Source organism: Lotus japonicus, chromosome 4, assembly GCF_012489685.1.
Source record: "Lotus japonicus ecotype B-129 chromosome 4, LjGifu_v1.2".
Classification (NCBI taxonomy): Eukaryota; Viridiplantae; Streptophyta; class Magnoliopsida; order Fabales; family Fabaceae; genus Lotus; species Lotus japonicus.
In genome coordinates, this window is record NC_080044.1 from 20722995 (window position 1) to 20741577 (window position 18583).

The following is an 18583-nucleotide window of genomic DNA, read 5'->3' on the forward strand; positions in this document are numbered from 1 at the left end:
TGAATCTAAAAATGGAAGAACATGTGATTGGAACCATTTCAACATATGGCTTGCAGCAACCATTTCAAAAGTATTGGAACATGATAATTTTGTTATTTTTGGTTTAAATGGGGTTTTGGGGTTGTTTTGCTTTAGTATGGGTTGCAGCAAGGAGATTTAGTAGGATGAGTTTTTTGACTGCTGAATTTGAGATTAGAGAAGCGAATGGAAGTGAAATTCAAAGGGATTAAAATATTTCAGAGGAATCAAAAGTAATGTTAAAAGTCCATGTGATCCCTGGTTAGTTGACTAGGCACGTCACATTGACTGTATGCAAATCAAAATTGATGAGACGTAAGCAATTAAACCTAATTTGATTTTTACATAATGGAGGGATTGATTACAAATAATCTATTCTTCAGAGGGTTTTTTTTTGAAATTAAATACCCAATTTGATTCCTCTTTATAATTGAGAGACTAAAGATATTTAAGCCAAAATGAAACACCACCCAACATAAAGTAAAAACAAGTCAATTTATCAGATAAAACTAATTACATATTTTTCATGATCCCGTATGTATTCATACTATTTAATATACAATATATATGGAACTCTAATAACTTAATAACAATTGCATGCAGGATCAAACTGGCACAAGAGATCCTATTAAACATCAAGAGCACACTGACAAATGCATCAAACAGCTTTTTGGCACACGACAAAGCTACGTGGATCGATAGTGATGCTCTTCGTGCAATTATCAGTTTTATAAATACCAACAAGACGATCAGCCAATTCAAACATATTGTTCCTAAGGCTGCACAAGGAAGAAAACATACCACAGTAAGTATTAGACCAGACCAAGCACAGATTTACTAAGAAAATGCAATTTTGAAGTACCTAATGATTATGAATTGAGCATCCTTGGTCCTGTCTTTCACGTAATGCCCAACAATAGATACATTCTTGAAGTCTGCCAAACAATATAGCCGCCAATGGAGTTTAGTGAATTGCAAACCCACATAGCAATTACAAATATCATAATTTGACTTACCCAGGGCAGCATCGATTTCATCCATTACATAAAGCGGGGTAGGCTTGTAATGATGAAGAGCAAATACAAGAGCTAATGAGCTAAGAGTCTGCAAAATAAATTATAAAATATCACTATATAATAAATAACAGGGAAGAAGGTCATAGTGTCCATGAAGGCATTTTATACTTTTTATGCTCATTGTTGTCAAGAAAATATTGAAGGCCATTTCAGCATCACACATACAGGTTGAAGCCAGAAAATAGAATGCTTGCTCATACAAAATGATTTGCAATGTGCATGGAACCCAACAAAAGAAAAACAATGACCTTTTCACCCCCGGATAAATTAGCAATGTTTTTCCAGCTTTTCTTTGGTGGCCTGACACTGAACACAACACCCTCAGAGAAAGGATCCAAAGAATCCACAAGCTCAAGCTCTGCATCACCTCCGAGTGTAATCATCTGCAAGCGTTAAGAGGCAATACATGTTAATGATCACTACCACCCAATGCAGCACCATCCACATAACGGCTGAAATTTTAGGGATTGGCTTGTGTGACCGGAGAGACAGAGACAGAGGGAAAAGAAATACAGTTTACTCCAACACCGACCAAGTAAAAAAAAATAAAAAGACACCAACACTATAAATAATAAACTATGATTACAAAAAATAAAAAATAAAAATGAAGCAAAAATTATCTTACGCTCAGTGTGCACAAATTTCAGCATACTTTACCCAAAGTTTGCTGGTTTCAAATAATTTACGCATGTTAGTAAGTGCTTAATGATTTTTACTGAGGTTCATTGGAGCATGGAGATCACAAACTTTATATTTAACAAAATGCCCTTATCCCCACCATGAGATATCTGCAGAGCTAGACTTACGTCGTCAACTTCACTTGAAATATCTGCTTGCCAAATCGACACTAAATTTTCATATCACAAACACAGGTCAAGTCGATTCTTAAACTCCACACTTAAATAGGTGGCCAACATTGAATATAAGATTGGCTCGGATACCATGAAGAGATTTTAGGGTTTACTCTTTAAGGATAGAAAGAGGAAAATGAATACCAGGAATATTAACATAATATGTTGGGTGTAATTTTACAAAAGAAAAAAACTTACCCTCATTTATAGTAATGGATAGACTACTAATTCTAGTTAAATAAGAAAACAAATTAAGACTCCTAACCCTAATTAAATAAGGAAACAAATCAATACAAATAAGAAACCAATTTAAAGAATAATCTAAATAACCTTAATAACTAAGATATTATAAGATATCATTTTCATTTCTAACGCAGATATAATAGGCTAGGCCTCTAACTAAACAGCAAAAGTCAAGTTATGACAAATATGAGGCATCCTATTTTGAGTGGTAGTTAGTTTTGGAAGGAGGGCTCAGGTTCTTGAATTCCTGAGTGAGGAGTGCTCAACTATTTTTCGCTTCAAGCCAAGATAGTCTGTTGACCCAGAATTGGAGAGGAACTTCTGACACTATTCTATTCACTTATTCTAACCAAATCTCTGATCAAATTCCATTAACTACATGTATAGTTTTGTTAAAAATATGATATAAAATCATGCATGTGTCTTCCCCCAACAGCTTAAGCTTTTGGATCATGACAAGAATTTATGCCATCATAAATTTACACATCTATCTGCACTACTAGAGTCACCCCCCCCCCCCCCCTAAAAATTGAAATTTATTTGGCACAGCACCATTTTATATCCAGAAATACAAAACACAATTTTATAAAAAGAACCATGCTAACGTACTGGTCTAAATGTCATGAGAAAGACTATTGAATCTATAACACGTAAAAAGCCGAGTAAACAATACTACAAAGTGAAGCACAATTTCAGATGCCTTTGTCAAGAGAGAAGTACGAACACACACAGAGACAGAGAGAGAAAAATAGAGCAGAATCTCAAACCTGGTACATTTCTTTTAACTTCAATGATATGGCATTAAATCCTTCCATGAACTCATCCAATCTGAAAATAACATATTCATCTTATATTTTATTTTAAAGCAAATCATATAATAAATTTAATGATACAAACAAAAGGAAAAACCTCCTCTAAAGCAAGTTTGTCTATATAGCGAGTAAATGTGAATTAGCCCTTGGATTTTATATATTAAGATTACAATATACTTTAAATTAAGTTAACAGTGGATGCAACCTCGCCTCCTTTAGAGACAAGTTCACTTTAGAGGAGCCTTGACAAAAATAATATGCATACCTTTTCTTTCTCCATTCGTCATACTGCTTCTTTATATCATCCCGCTCCTGAGTGACTGTATTAAGCTCTTCAACTCGCTCATTGTACAATGCAACTTTCTTTCGATACCTGATAATCATAAGAAAGTAAGAGTTTTCCTACACAACATCAAAAGGAAAGACAATCATGGTAACAAATTAGAAAAGCTCATACTCTGAAATTGAATCAAGATTTGGATTCATCTCCTTCAGTTGTGCTTCAAGCAATGTGACCATTTCACAAGCCCTTTTCAGGTCACAAGCAGCATGAAGATGCTCATCATCCAATGTAGCCTTTAGCTTTTCAACATCCAGTAAATCTACCTGAATTCTGTATCAAATTCACAACCTCATAAGAACCTCAAAATGATAAACACTATTCGCAAACAATTATCAAATGACATACTGTTCAAGATGCTTGCAAATAGCAGTTTGCAACTCGTCTAGTCTTTTCTTGTAGCCTTTCCCTTTCATTTCCAATTCTTTGTATGCTTTCTTCATGTCTTTTAATTTAAAGTCTGCATCAACCTGCAAAATGTGGACTACAATGAGAAAACTCCAACTTTCAAGAGAATGAAAAATTAACACACATGAGAAGTACCTCAGATGCACGCAATTCTTCAACTACTTTTTTCATCTTATCATGTTCAGATTTAGCTTCCTCCAATACATCCCTATGCTTGTCAATCATCTGCACAGTAGAATAAATAACACATGACGATACAACAACTACCACCATGCTGTATAACAAACTATATATACATTGAAAAGATATATTATACTATGCATTTTATTACGTAGGCGCAATTTTACATAACCAAAAATGCAAAAGGAGGACAAAACCTCTTGTGTTTTCTTATAGTTCTCTTGAACAATAAATGCTTTCTGTTCTATTTCTTTGAAGATTTCTTTTGACTTTTCCTTCTCCTCAGCTAGTCGTTCTTTCTCCTTCTTTGACTCCTCAATTCCCTTGGTCAACTTCTTCATCATCTTTTGTCCTGTCTCTATTAGGACCTTGAGACGGTTAACCTCTGAGTGGTTCTTGTCAATATCCTAGTAAATGTGAACAATTAATAGACAGAGCATCATATTGAATTAAAAGTTCTTCTCAAAATTAGGATGCTTACAGACTGAATTTTCTGGACCTTTGACTTCTGAGATTTTAATTTTTCACCCCCAGCATTTTCTATATTTCTTTGAAGATCAGACGCCTGAAAATGGTTAATGTTAAGTCGAGCTAACTGGAGTTAAATAAATAAAAGCAAGACCTATCAATCAACGCTCAACTTTCAAAGGAATTCAAAGGTAAGGAAGTTACAGCAAACCTTTTCCTTCAGCTGTTTAGATCCATCAGTAAGTGTTTTAATCTCCCTTTCTTCGGCAGTAATAATCTCTGTAAGCCCTTTCAATCTGACAAGCTCATCCTCACTTGGCTGTGACGCAGCTTTGAGGGAATCAAGTTGTTTTTCAATATAACTATGCTGAGAATTCAAACTGTCAACCTGTAGAGGAAGGGAAGAAAATCAAAGCCCAGTACCAACAATTCCCTGAAAAGTATCTTTCGGACTCAGAACTAAGCATTACCTCCTTCTGGCATTTAGCTAACTCCATTTCCAAAGCCGTGACTGTTTTTTCTGAGGCCTGATATCGCCGCACAGCATCCATGATTCTTTGGCGAATTGCATTCAATTTATCAGCCATTTCAGACAACTGCCTCTCAGCATTAGTAACAGCTTCTACAGACACACTTGCAGCTCGAATAGATGTCCCTATCTTCCCACCCCGAGGCTTACTACCACCACCACTCATTGTTCCAGATTTTTCAAAGAGTGCACCATCAAGAGTAACAACTCGCCTAAACTCATAGTTTCCACCATATGCTATGCGTGTTGCCTAAAATTTATATGAGTGGAAAAAATTGGCAGTTAGTTGTTTCCTTCACAGATATGAAGGGTTGCAAATTACTTTCCAAAAAATTTCGTGATGGATTTTATAATTATTTCAAGTGAATAATGAGTATGTTGAGCCCCACACTTTTGTTTCTTAAACAATCCAAAGGAGTTTATGATATAAAAAGCATAAAAAGTTCCAAATAATCTATAACAAGATTAGCCTATCTGCCACACTCTGAAAGCATGATATGATGATGATTTCATATCTGAATTTTTTATGATTAGTCCTGTATATTAATGATCAGAACAGAGTTATCTAGTAAGAAAGTGGAACTGACCTGGTCAAGGTCTTTAGCAACAACTGTGTTTCTGAGTGCTGCAAAGAAAGCAAGCTTCATTCTTTCATCTTGAACCTTTACTAAATCAAAAAGGCGGGGAACCCCCTCTGGAGTGCTTACATTCTTTTCCAACATTGGAAGGAGATGAACTTGCTTCTCCTGAATTATGAAAAAAGAAGCTATCTTGATTAGATTTATCAAATTCAGTTTAAATCACTTATTATCAGTGACTCAGTGTACCAAAAATATTAGAAAAACAAAACAGATAATTAATCGCTGGGACATTGTATTCAATCAAATCCATATTATTATTTTATAAACTGAAACTTCCTTGCCCTCCGTCCCCTGCAATAATTTAAAAAGCTCCTGGGAGTACACCTTAAAACCTCTTAAAATTTTGCTATCTACATTAATTTCTAAAATTCAACTAGTGTAAAACTTAAAGGCAAACTATTGACAAGAACGATTTCATATTATAGAAGATCTGAAACTACATCAAGTACCAATGCACCTAAAAGTGTAACTTTGTGTATCTAATAACAACTTGTATTTGGCCCTGCCAAGAATACATAAATCCAGATCATTGACTATGTTGAACCAACATGTCCCTCCTCAACCCATGAATGTTCATTTTACATCGTAAAACAAGCTTGCTAGTTCATAATTAATTTGATTCAGTTTCTAAGATATAACCGGTTTATAAAATTAATTGCTGGGACATTGTATTTAACCAAATCCATATTATTATTTTATAAACTGAAACTTGCTTGCCTTCAGTCCCCTACAAGAATTTAAATAGCTCCTGGGAGTACACCTTAAAACCTATTAAGGAATTGCTATCTACATTAGTTCCTAAATTTCAACTAGTTTAGAACTTAAAAGGCCAACTAGTTATAAGAACGATTTCATATTATAGAAGATCTGATACTACATCAAGTAATCAGCAGGTTGAGGTAAAAAGAATCATTAAAGTAGAGTAGCATCATACTGAATTACGAATAACAACAGAGAGTCAAGCAGAGTTGGAAATTAAAGTGCGAAAACAAAAGTTTGCGCATAGCAGCTAAGGAATGAATTCAGCAATGTTTAAACAAATGTAAATCCAAGGGGACAGAAAACTAAGATAGAAACTTGTTAAATAATATAACAAAGAATACCAATATCATGAAAGTAGCAACACCAAGGTTCTCCCTGCGAAGTAACTCAACACAGGCTTGTGCTGCATTTGTTGTTTCCACCACAATGTAATCAAGCCCAGCACATGCTGTTGATATTGCAATGTCATATTTTGCTGCAATGATCAGATCTCATTTCGTTAATATAGTGGCATAGTCTGATAACGTACAATGATAAAAGCATCAAGTGATATATAATCACTATTTGCCAAGTTCCAGAGTAGAAAGAAGATATTAAATAGTTCATAATCTAATGTAATATCACTCTGAGAGCAAAAACAAAAAACCAACAAAATTTGGAACATGTTGAACTACTAATATATGCAAAAAAAAACAGCAGATCCCATTTTCCATGAATTACAAATGTCTAATGTACAATAACCTCGCTGTTAACTATATACCTTTATAGCTAGGATAAAGGCCATCAAATAATATTCTTGTGACCAAGACTAGAAGAAGTGTTTCTGATAACATGGGACACATAACAGGTCTCTTAGGATACAGGTTTAGACCTAACTCTACCCCAAAGCTAGCTCAAGGGTGAGGATTATTCTACCCTATATAAGAACGAACTTAGCCAAATCTCTAGTCAATGCGCGACCTCTCACCTCTCAACACAAGAATTACTGTAAGATATTTTAAGATACTTTTGCCATATTGTAACACCCATCACTCCCCCTCCTTGAGTTTAATTAAAGTTCCAAATATGAATGATTACGGAATAGGTTGAAGGAAAACCCTCGCCTTTAGCCAATAATTCAACAAGCCCATTTCACTTTGATTGCAAAAAACAAGGTATAGTTGTTTTTGAAATTTTAGTACACCACCATAAATTTTTAAAACTAGATACAATCTGAGCCATGCAAAACCAGGTTTTCTAATAGTTTGCACGCCATGAAAGGAATCTAATTTAGAAACTTAAAAAGAACATTGTGAAGCAAAAAGATTGCAAGTAAAAAACCTTACAATCAATTGCACCTAAATCACCCATGCGACCATATATTCCTTGTATTTGTTTGGTTTCCTTGGCTTTCAAGACTGCTTTTAGAACTGAACCCTGACTCTTCTCAGAATCCAGAACAGACTTCAGTTCTGCAACCTTCTGCCTTGCACTTTGTTCGAGAGGAATCAAGGCATCTTGTTCTTTTATACATTCCTTAACAAAAAAAAAATCAGATCACCGTAAGCCTGTGTTACAAAAATGTTCAAGAAATGGAATTCAAAAGTAAAAAATGCTCACTTCTTCCACTTGGTGAGCTTCTGATGCTTCATGTTTGCTCTTTTCAATATCACTCTTAATTTGAGAAATGCTAGCAGTTTTTGATTTAATTGTTTCTGATATACTTTTCATCTGCTTTTGAGCATCTTCAAAAGCTTTACGTGCACCTTCATGCTGAAAAGAAGAATCAAGAATCACCTTCTAATACCAAACATCCTTCTACTGGAAAATACTAATGGAATCTGCTCTACATGTGTATGTTAAACATTATAAAGAATAAGTTCCATGAATCCTGAGCATGAGAAAATTGTCCTTTTTATTTTTTGGTGAAAGAGAAACTGAGGTTTGTGTTAATAGTTTTCTATATATTACATTTGCTAAGTTCAACCTATGTTTGGCTTTTTTGCATGTGTAAACTACGGTAGCTGGAACAATCTAACATATCTTCTATGACCGGCTTTGCAGTATGCATACATCCAAAAAAAATGCATAACAAGAATATTAAATTGTATGTGGGCACAAAATTTGAGGAATCTCACAACAGAAATGAGATCTAAATTTTAATCCACCACCAGAAGGGATTAACAATTTGGTAGCATAGACAGTGATCCCTCCAAGAAATCAAAAACCATCACAATCAAATAATGAATTCAATTAAGAGAGAATGCAAGAAAATTCTACCTCTTTGAAACACCAAATTCAAAGATTTATCCCAAAATGTCTTATTTAAGGAGATAATGCAAAACTACACCCAAAAAAAGTGTGGACCAAAAGAGTTGAATTATGAAAGTGTCAACACTTTAGTCCACTTGCCCCAAGAAAGGAAAATACAAGAGATCTTCTTGGCGAGAAACAATGCTTTCTGCTTGCTTGCCATATATCATTCCATAGAAAACCAGAAACAAAGCATGAGTTTCCAAATAAAAAATAGCTCTTAAAAATCTGAAAACTAAAATTCACAAAATAAGTTAAAAGGAGAAGTATAATTAAAAGGTGTGAGAATAAATTAAGGTACTTACAATTGCGCATTCAATTTTCTTTGTTCTCACTTCTCAGAAATTATTCATAGCATAAAAACTTACCAGAAATTGTAGCTACTTAAGCTTATAAGAAAATATCCTTCGACAGTTACCAAAAATACTTAACACAGCATATAATATAAGGAGTTACTGTGATTTGCTTGAATATACGTAAAATTTTCAAGACAAAAGCCTAAATCACTTCCTTAAAGCCGAGACTGATTAAGAGTGCATAAAATACTAAAGTCATTATCACCTTGTCATTTAACAGCTTAGCCTCGGTACATGCAACTTCAAGTTTCCCCTTGTGCTCAATCAAATCTTTTTCCCAAGGTTCTAGCTCTGCCCGAACTTCAGCAAGCTCAGCGCGGAATTTCTCAGTTTCAACTGCTCACAAATCAATAACAAATAATTAACAGGATTAAGAAAAAGAAAAGTATATACACGAAACCGGCCAAAACCCTCACTAACGCACACAGAACATCAGAGCTCCCTTTGTGAACATGGAATGTAATAATTAAACAAATAGAGACCAGTCTCCACCACTGTAAACTGCTAGCTATCATCATAATGTATCAAAGACAATGACAATCAGAAAAAGAACTTAGAGTTTGAGGCATAATTATCTATACCCTCCATTCCAAAATATATGTTGTTTTAACTTATCAACTATTTCCAAAATGTATGTTGTTTTAGAATTTCAAGACAATTTATCTTATTTTCATCCATTTATACACTCATTTGATATTATATCTCTCACCGACCACCTCCTATTTTCATCACAATTCTCACTAATTACTTACACAATAACTATCATTCTCTCTCTTTAATATAACTCAACTTTAAATAAGGGTATTTCAGTCAAACTATATATCAATTAACGACATAAATTTTGGAATGGAGGGGGTAGTAGACTTGAGCAACCAAACAAGGAAAGAAAAAAATAGTAGTGCATGTTTCAACATCTATATGAAACCTTAACAATACCATATTAAAATCACGGCTTAAATCTGACCTCTACAATATAGAAACCTTGGGTTTTGGTCCACACATTTTCTTTTTGTTGGAGTCCCTAATTTTTAGAAATCACCATAATTTAATCCTTTTGCTCTTTGTAGCAAGGAACCCAAACCAAAAATAGCAAAACAGTAGGGACTAAATTATGGTAATAAATATGTTGGAAGTCCCTCTAAAATAGGGGTGCTTTGGTTAAGGCCCCTACAAATTTTTTTGGGTGGAATAAGCCCCTAATGTGAAAATAATATATGGTGATAAGCCCCTACCGTGAGGTTCCGTTTAATTTATGATGATTCTGTAAACGGCGTTGGCGTGTATTATATTTTGTGAAAATTATTCAATTAAAGAGGGTGCCACGTAAGTAAATGAGGGATCAAAAAATAAAAATAAAATGAAAATCCAAAGTAAAAAACACAAGTACGTTTGGGGATTTTACTTGAGTTTTTTACTTGGGTTTTTATTTTTTCAACCCTAATTTACTTACGTGGCACCCTCTTTAATTGAATAATTTTCACAAAATATAATTTACGTCAGCGTCGTTTGCAGAATCATGAGAAATTAAACGGAACCTCACGGCAGGGGTTTATCACTATATATTATTTTCACATTAGGGGCTTATTCCACCCAAAAAAAATTGTAGGGGCCTTAACCAAAAGATCCCTATTTTAGAGGGACCTCCAACATATTTAAGCCTTTCTAAAAATTAAAATTAAGGACCAAAACCAAAAAAAATAACGTAGGGACCCAAACCAAACATTTCTTATATTATAGGGACCAAATACATATTTAAGTTTAAAATCATTTTCTATTAATTTGTATTTAGCACAATAATGGTGTTACTAAATCTGGAGCACCTAAAACCCATGACAGTCAGCTAATTCTGTATGGTAAGAACAGAAAAGTTTTAATCAGGTTATGATAAAAAGCATAATACAGAGATGCATCACCACAACAGCAAAGCAATATTTTGACTAAAAGCAATTCCCAATATATTGGAAAATGAAAAAAAGACAAGGGTCCACCTTTGGAACTCTCTGTGATTTCTTCTAAGACCTTCTCCTCATCTAGCAACAATTTTTGCAGTTTTGGAATATTATTCTCAAGTTTTGGTATCAGATTAGTTGAGTCTTCACCCTCTTTTACAAGAGCTTCAATTTTTGATGAATCCTAAAATAGAAACAGATGGATGGATAAGGCATCTCACACGTGGATACTTTCAGATGTAAAAACCATGCCTTCCCTGTACCTTTTCAACTTTATCCTCGAGCTTCTTGATCTTCTGATTTAAGTGTTTAAAATCTTCCCGATACTTGACATCCTGCCTCTCAAACTCCTTGAATTCTTCTTTACACTTCCTCATATCAGTATCTAGCTCCTGTTGCAAAAATAAAGAAAAAATAATATTTAGACTACTATCTGCTGAGCTTATCATTAAGCCTAAAATGCCCGGCAATGTCATCATGCAAAATGATAATGTCAAACACTCAGAACCCATTTCATGCAAACCTCTTGTCTTTTCATATAATTGCTGTGCTTAGTTTCTAGCTCCTTCAGAACTTGTTTACTTTCTTGAATTTTATCCCTGTAATAAGATATCACTGAGTTAATCATAAGGCAAGATTAACATACGCAAAGAGAGACAGAAACTACCGAGTGAAATTCAAATGTACCTTTCTGCCTTGAGATTTTCTTCTACGCTAGCAACATTCACTTGTAACTCATCCATTTTTCCACCTGTATCATCAAGAGCTAACTTTGCAGCTTTTTCCTGCCATTTCAAGTGAGACAACTCTTTAAGCATGTAGGCTTCTGCTTCATTCTTCACACCCTGTTGCAAAAGAACTGTTAGGGGCTGCTCAAACATCAAATCAAATGTTCATACAAGCACAGTTATACATGCCTCCAAGCTGTCTCTTTCTTTCTCAGATAGCTTGACCATTTGTACCACCCCAGATCTTCTCTCATTCAGGGACTCTAACCTAAAACAACAACAGATTTGTTTCAATCAAAAGAAGTTATTATCTGTTAAAACTGAAATCCAAGTGGTTGCTTAATGCTTACATGGAGCATCACTAGAAAAATATGTAAATTATCCTACAGGTGGCAGCAGAAATCAAAGAATAGTTACAATACAATAAATAGTGAGAGTGTGCTTGTTTTTGCTTAGGGTGCATTAATAATTAGCTTATTTTGATTTCAAAACAGCTTATAATCAAAAGTTACCTAAGAGCATGAAAAATGGCTAAAGCAATCATTTCCCCCACAAATCAAAACCGAAATAACCCATAATCTTCAGGGAATAATTGGTTTTCTTTCTCAGTATGATTTTGATTATCAGCTGTTTGGAAACAAATAAGTAAAGCCAAACATACGAAACATATAAATATAATCAAATCAAAACAAATCAGGCAACAACAACATCAAGTATATATGCTTTGGTATTGTTGATCGAGAAAGTTTGCAGTTTTTCTAAATTGAAATGGAGATAGTGCTCACTGTTTAAATGATTCATCAATTTTTTCTACATATTTGTTCGTCCCAATGATATCCTCCAGATATTCTAGAAAACCCTCATCATGTGGTCCTTGAGCTTTTGGCTTCATAAGTGAGATCTGCTCAACTTCACCCTGTGAAACAGATCAATCATCAATAGAGTTAACTAGGAAAAGCCTTCCGGAAAACTAAAAACACAATGTAATAAATACCCAACCTGAAGGATTAGAAACCTATTATTGTCAAGGTCAACACCTTTCCCTTTCAGTTTCTTAGTGACTTCAGTGAAGTTACTCGAACGATCATTAATATAATACTTAGAGGAGTTATCCCGTAAAGCCACCCTTGTAATCACAAAATCACTTCCTGGAACAGCCTCATATGTTCCATCATCCTGCAACCATAGAAACATTAGTTCTTTTTCAACCAAAGATGGAAAACAACAGAAGGGCAATAAAACAGGAGCACTGAAAACTCTTTAGTCTCTGTGGCATAAAGCTCAACTTAAATGCGAGCTCATGAAAGATGAAACAAAAGAAAAGCAAAAAAATAGAATAAGTTTGAATAAAACTTAGCAAATGAATATGTGTATAGTTAGGGTCCACTTTTTGTCATCAAATATCAAATATCTCATCTTACAAGAAAATGGTGCCATTTTGGAATTACTAGTAAAAATACACCAACTGAAATTAAAATTAAAATAATAATAATAATAATGCCCCGGGTTTTCAGTTTTGACTTTTGATAAATACAACAATCATAAAACATCAAATAGAATGGCATTATATTATGCCTCATTCTTTCGCATCTCATCTTACGAAAAACAACAACAACAACAATAATAATAATGGTAATAAAATCTAAAAATTAACAAAACAAGGTTAATAAGAAAAGCTACCAAATCGACAATCTCCTGAAAATGAACAGAAACCCCAGCACTATCCAAATTCTGGTGATTGGTGGAATTGTGGATAAGCTCCGAAACTTTGTTAAGCCGCATCTGCAACCACCAATTTCCAAATGAAAGAAGCACAAGAAGAAGAAAAAAATTAAAAATTAAAAACACTCATTAGTTCTTAGCACATTCAAGAACACACACCTGCTTCGCTCGCTTCCCGAACACAAACAGCATTGCGTCAATCACGTTACTCTTCCCGCTCCCATTGGGTCCAACCACAGCCGAAAAACTCTGAAACCAAAACCGTTTTTTCAAGTTCTCACAAGTGAAATTGGAAGCAACTGAGTGTGAAAATGGAAAACCCTAACCTTATGGAAAGGACCCACGCGCTGTTCACCAGCGTAGGACTTGAAGTTCCGCATCACCATCTCCTTGATGAAGAGCCTGGGGCGCGCCGCCGGTGGAGCGTGAGCTGGGTCGGGTGCGGCGGGCTCACCTTGCGGTTCCATTGAGAGGAGCGGGTCAACTCGGGAGAATCGCTCGAGTTGTTGAACTCTGGGTGGGGAAAATCAAATGAGCGAGTTGAAGCGTTGAGTGAGTCGAGTTGAATTTGGTAGATTTGGGAATTTAGGGTTCAAATGAAATGATCTGAACTGCGATTGAAATTGAAGAGTCAAAAAGCATGTAAGGTTGGGTTGGCGGCAAATGAATGTTTTTGAGGGCTTTCAAATTTGTAATGGGCTCAAATCTCAATCCCCCGCCTTTCAAATCTGTTAGCTTAAACTAAGTTTAATAAAAGTGAGTTAACTCTACAACAATCGGATTTCCTAGCCCCGTCTAGATGGAGAATATAATATAGTATGATATAAGTTGTCGCTTCGCTCAAATGACTACTACGTACTTCGCCATCTTGAGAAGAATGTTCATCTGATATGAGAGTCGTTGCAGCAGAGCGATTTGAACACCATTGTTTGGTGTCATTGATCCCCCATGATTTGGCATGTTTGTATTTACGTTAATTTCAACTGAACCTGAAAGCGCTAATTGTTTTTTATCTTTCAAGCTCGTGAGCTGAGAAATCGGGAACGTGAATTTCAAGGAGTTGAAGACTCACTTCAATCGAAAACCAAACACACTTTCTGGTTTTAATTAAAACCAAGTGGTTAACATGGAACATAACGTGTGTTACATTATTTGTGTGTATTTCAATTAAGTAAAAAAAGATTTCTAACCATATAAACTCGGGGTTATTAAAAATATGTTCATACACACTTTTCGACTAGAAAAATAAGTGAGTTAGATGTTATTTTTACAATATTTTTTTCGGCATATGTTATTTTACAAGATTACATATATAGATACATTACTTTTATATTACATCTTACAATTATTTTAATATTTTTGTCTTTTTTTCTTTAATGTATCCTCACTGTCACACACTAAGTGGTAGAGGCGGGCCAATAAGTTGTTTCCATTCACAAGAGTTAAAAAATTTTAAAGATAATTTCACTTAATTATTATTTTTTTACTAAACTTCACTCGACTCTATTGAAGCAACATTTATTTTTTAAAACCTACGTTTATACTTCACTCACAAACACAAGTTCATATGGGTTGGGTAAGGGGAAGTTCGGGGATCGATTCCTAAGAAATGCAATTTATCTTTCCGATGTACTAAATAAAAACACAAGTTCATTTTTTGAAACATACTACTTGTTTATTTTAGAGATAGCTAAAGGTGAGTTTGATAAAAGTAAGCTTGATATAATTAAGTTTAATGAAATTAAGTTTGAAGTCCATTATTTTATACTAACAAAAGAAAAATAAAGTGAATTTTGTGGTACCCTGATTTTTTTTTGGTGTGGTACCTCCATGTGATATTTTAAGTTATAATTTTGTTATTTTGTTGAAAAGAGGCGAAATAATTTATTATTGCAATTTTAAAAAGTTAAATGATCGACTTAATGAATTAATATCATATAGTTCTTAAGTTTGTTTATACTATGTAATGCACAATTTCAAAATTATAGTTTTTAGTTCAACTTGTGACTCCAAGAGATTGTCTAAATTCTTTGCAAGTTAGAATCTTCTTCCTTCCTGCTCCACTTATATTGAACCTCCAAATCTTCCTCCATCATCTTCCCCTAAGTTTAAATTGTATGTTTTCTATTGGTTTATATCATTTAAGGTACCACACATTGATCTGACTAAGGTACTATAGCAAACACCAAGAAATAAAGTCTCATTCTCTCATGAAATCTTTCTTCCACACATTTCTCTTACTTTTTCATTTATAAAAATTCCTTTCATTTTCATTTTCTCATCTATGTAGAAAAGTATTACACTGTATATAGGTTTTATTACAATTTGAAACCCTAATATGACCGACTTAATGAATTAATATCATATAGTTCTTAAGTTTGTTTATGTTATGTAATGCACAATTTCAAAATTAGGGTTTTTAACTAGTTCAACTTGCGACTCCGAGAGATTGTCTAAATTCTTTTCATGTCAGAATCTTCTTCCTTCCTGCTCCACCTATATTGAACCTCCAAATCTTCCTCCATCATTTTCCCCTATGTTTAAATTGTATGTGTAACGCCCCAATTTCTCAACTGAAGAATCATATTAAGTGATCTTACAAAGACTAAGGACTATTCTGCAATCCCTAAAATTCAAGGGTTTTTTTTTTAAAATGACTAAATACCATAGAGTTGGAAACACATCATAACTTTATTTAAATAACCTGTTTCCCGATATACAGTAATAATAGTTTACAATACCATAAGTAAGGTTCAGAATAAACATGCGCACTTTAACAGTGGCGGAAGCAAGGCTTTAATAACAGAGTTCTCATATAGAAAAGGAGACTCAAACATAGTCCACAATAAGAGAAGCAAAGCTGCTTCTTACACCTCTACTCCACCGCCTGCAACCCGATCTCTAACTCGAGCAGCTAAGCTTCGGCGAAAGGATCTCCATCGCCTAATAACGTTAAGCACCCAAACAACAAGTAGCAAATAGAAAGGGTTAACTCCATGCAATTACCACGTGTAAAATGGAAAAGCATGCTATTCAGATTTAAGTGCATTTCATGGCACATAAACTAGCAACTTATTTCAAGATAGATGACGACATATTTCCAACAACATGAATCAAATCAGATATCAAGAACCTCAACTATATAACATCAAATCAAATACCTCATTGAACAATATAGCATCAAATCAAACATCTGTAGCATGCAAGACTCAAAGACGCGCAAAAACTGAGTTACCCTTACCTTCATGAGTAGAAGTTGTGCATGGAAATTGCGAACCTAGAACAAGGAAACACAATCGTCAACACAAGCCCCACTAGAAACAACACTATCTAATAACACTAATCGAAACTGGAAAGAAAGCTTTTAAAGCTTCAGAGTTCCTATTTAGGCACAAATTGACAACAGAACTTCATTTGCTAAAACGCGCATAACTTGAGCTACAGAACTCGAAATGACATGAAACCAACGCCAAAATTTCGACAATCGCAAGAGCTACGCTATAGCTCAGGTCATAGAGACCCAAAAATTATTTTTGGACACGGTACCCTAACAAACAGGTTTCGGCCACTTTAGAAAATAGGGTTTCCGAACTTTTTCTTCGATCTAAATCAATTCCTATGTATTCTTAGGTGATATCTAGGCCAGGGAAACTCTCAGAAAAATTATCGGATCGAAAACTAGAACAGGGGTATTTTGGTCAAGATTTTTTGCTCGGAAACTCAAAATCAGAATTTCGAAAAATAAATTGGATGATGTCGATACCCACGATGTTTATGACAACTAATCCTACTAACGCTAAGCTCAGTCGAGAGTTTTTGACTCAAAAAGCGGAACCTCAGCATAAAATGGGTATTTTGAGCAGAATTGAAGTTCTGCGGCGATTCGACGAGATTCGGCGAAATGTAATCCGCTAAACATGCTCTTGGGCATGCAGGGAATAAGTTTAGACAGAGAAATCAAGTTATTTGGACAGTTTTACAAAAAGCTCAAAACTTTGAGCACAGAAAGACATAGAGAAAAGCGACAGAATTTACGATCAGAGGTAAGGAAAAGCATCAGTACCTCGAGGTCTACGCGTAGCAACGAACAGAGCGGCGATCAGACAAGAATCGGCGAAAATCACTTCTCCCCCTCTCTTCCTCCTTGCTCTCGGCCGTGTATGTGTGTTGGTGGTGATGATATTTTTTTTTTGATTTTTCAAGCTATTTATAGAAAATGGAAAACGCGGGAAAATGAATATTTCGCGATTCTGATTTTTTCTGCACATTCCTCTGTGAATTATAAGATAGAATCCGACGACAGAATTTCAGAACTCGAAACAGATTTCTCAGAATTTAAGCAAATGATTCACTAACGATTTTAATCGATTTAGCCCGAAAAGTTACTTTTTGCAGTTGATGTCGGATGAGAAAACTTCCTTCTGAAGAAAGATTGGAAACATCGAAAGAAATGGGTGTACGCGTGTGGAATCTTCATTTAAAGATCCTAATAGAAAAAGTCTTCATCGACAGTTTACTTTAAGGTTCTTGAGCTATCAGGGATTCAGTTTCGGCACACCTCCGAGAATCGAAAACGATCATTCGTACGTTCCAGGGTTTCGTGTCGAAACACTTGTCGTGGAAAGGAATAAGAGAAATTCTTATATTCCTCTGAATATTTTTGAATGTCGTTTGTACAGTGCTTTAAGAGCAAATTAGCCCTTTACTAACGTTTTCGCCCTAAGGCGGAAGTGAATAAGCTCGCGTTATAACCTATAGCGAATTTAGTAATATTCTATGTCGTTTCCTAAATTTTCTTCTTCATAATACTAATCCAACCATCAAACACAAGTCAAGTTCCTCTCACGCTTACACATAATCCTATGCGTGAGTTGGAAATTAATTATTTATTTAATTTCTAAAATCTTGGGTCTTACAGTATGCTTCTATTGGTTTATATCATTTAAGGTACCACACATTGATCTGACTAAGGTACTATAGCAAACACCAAGAAATAAAGTCTCATTCTCTCATGAAATCTTTCTTCCACACATTTCTCTTACTTTTTCATTTATAAAAATTCCTTTCATTTTCATTTTCTCATCTATGTAGAAAAGTATTACACTGTATATAGGTTTTATTACAATTTGAAACCCTAATATGACCGACTTAATGAATTAATATCATATAGTTCTTAAGTTTGTTTATGCTATGTAATGCACAATTTCA

At 34.6% G+C, this 18583-nt stretch overlaps 1 protein-coding gene across 1 annotated transcript; it reads right to left on the minus strand.

Annotated features, from left to right (window-relative positions):
* Positions 1-494: 494 nt before the first annotated feature.
* On the minus strand, positions 495-14087 carry LOC130713944 (structural maintenance of chromosomes protein 4). Its single transcript, XM_057563773.1, has 28 exons — positions 13702-14087; positions 13535-13624; positions 13334-13435; positions 12653-12829; positions 12439-12569; positions 11843-11921; positions 11613-11770; positions 11449-11524; positions 11189-11317; positions 10965-11109; positions 9182-9312; positions 7928-8080; positions 7654-7843; positions 6670-6803; positions 5513-5671; positions 4867-5175; positions 4608-4784; positions 4410-4493; positions 4126-4335; positions 3884-3973; positions 3689-3810; positions 3458-3613; positions 3266-3373; positions 2956-3016; positions 1343-1477; positions 1035-1122; positions 881-953; positions 495-797 (listed from the first exon to the last, which is right to left on the minus strand). Exons 1-28 carry the CDS (start codon positions 13840-13842, stop codon positions 677-679), a joined length of 3729 nt encoding a protein of 1242 aa, XP_057419756.1. The 5' UTR covers positions 13843-14087; the 3' UTR covers positions 495-676.
* Positions 14088-18583: the final 4496 nt, after the last annotated feature.

What these genes read in the sequence shown, in the direction of transcription:
- LOC130713944 (XM_057563773.1), bottom strand. Translation starts at nt 13,842, where the DNA reads ATGGAACCGCAAGGTGAGCCCGCCGCACCCGACCCAGCTCACGCTCCA. An exon ending in TTCAGGAGATTGTCGATTTG is followed by an intron (nt 12,830 to 13,333) that starts GTAGCTTTTCTT and finishes CTATGGTTGCAG; the next exon opens with GATGATGGAACATATGAGGC. An exon ending in ATTATATGAAAAGACAAGAG is followed by an intron (nt 11,318 to 11,448) that starts GTTTGCATGAAA and finishes TTTTTGCAACAG; the next exon opens with GAGCTAGATACTGATATGAG.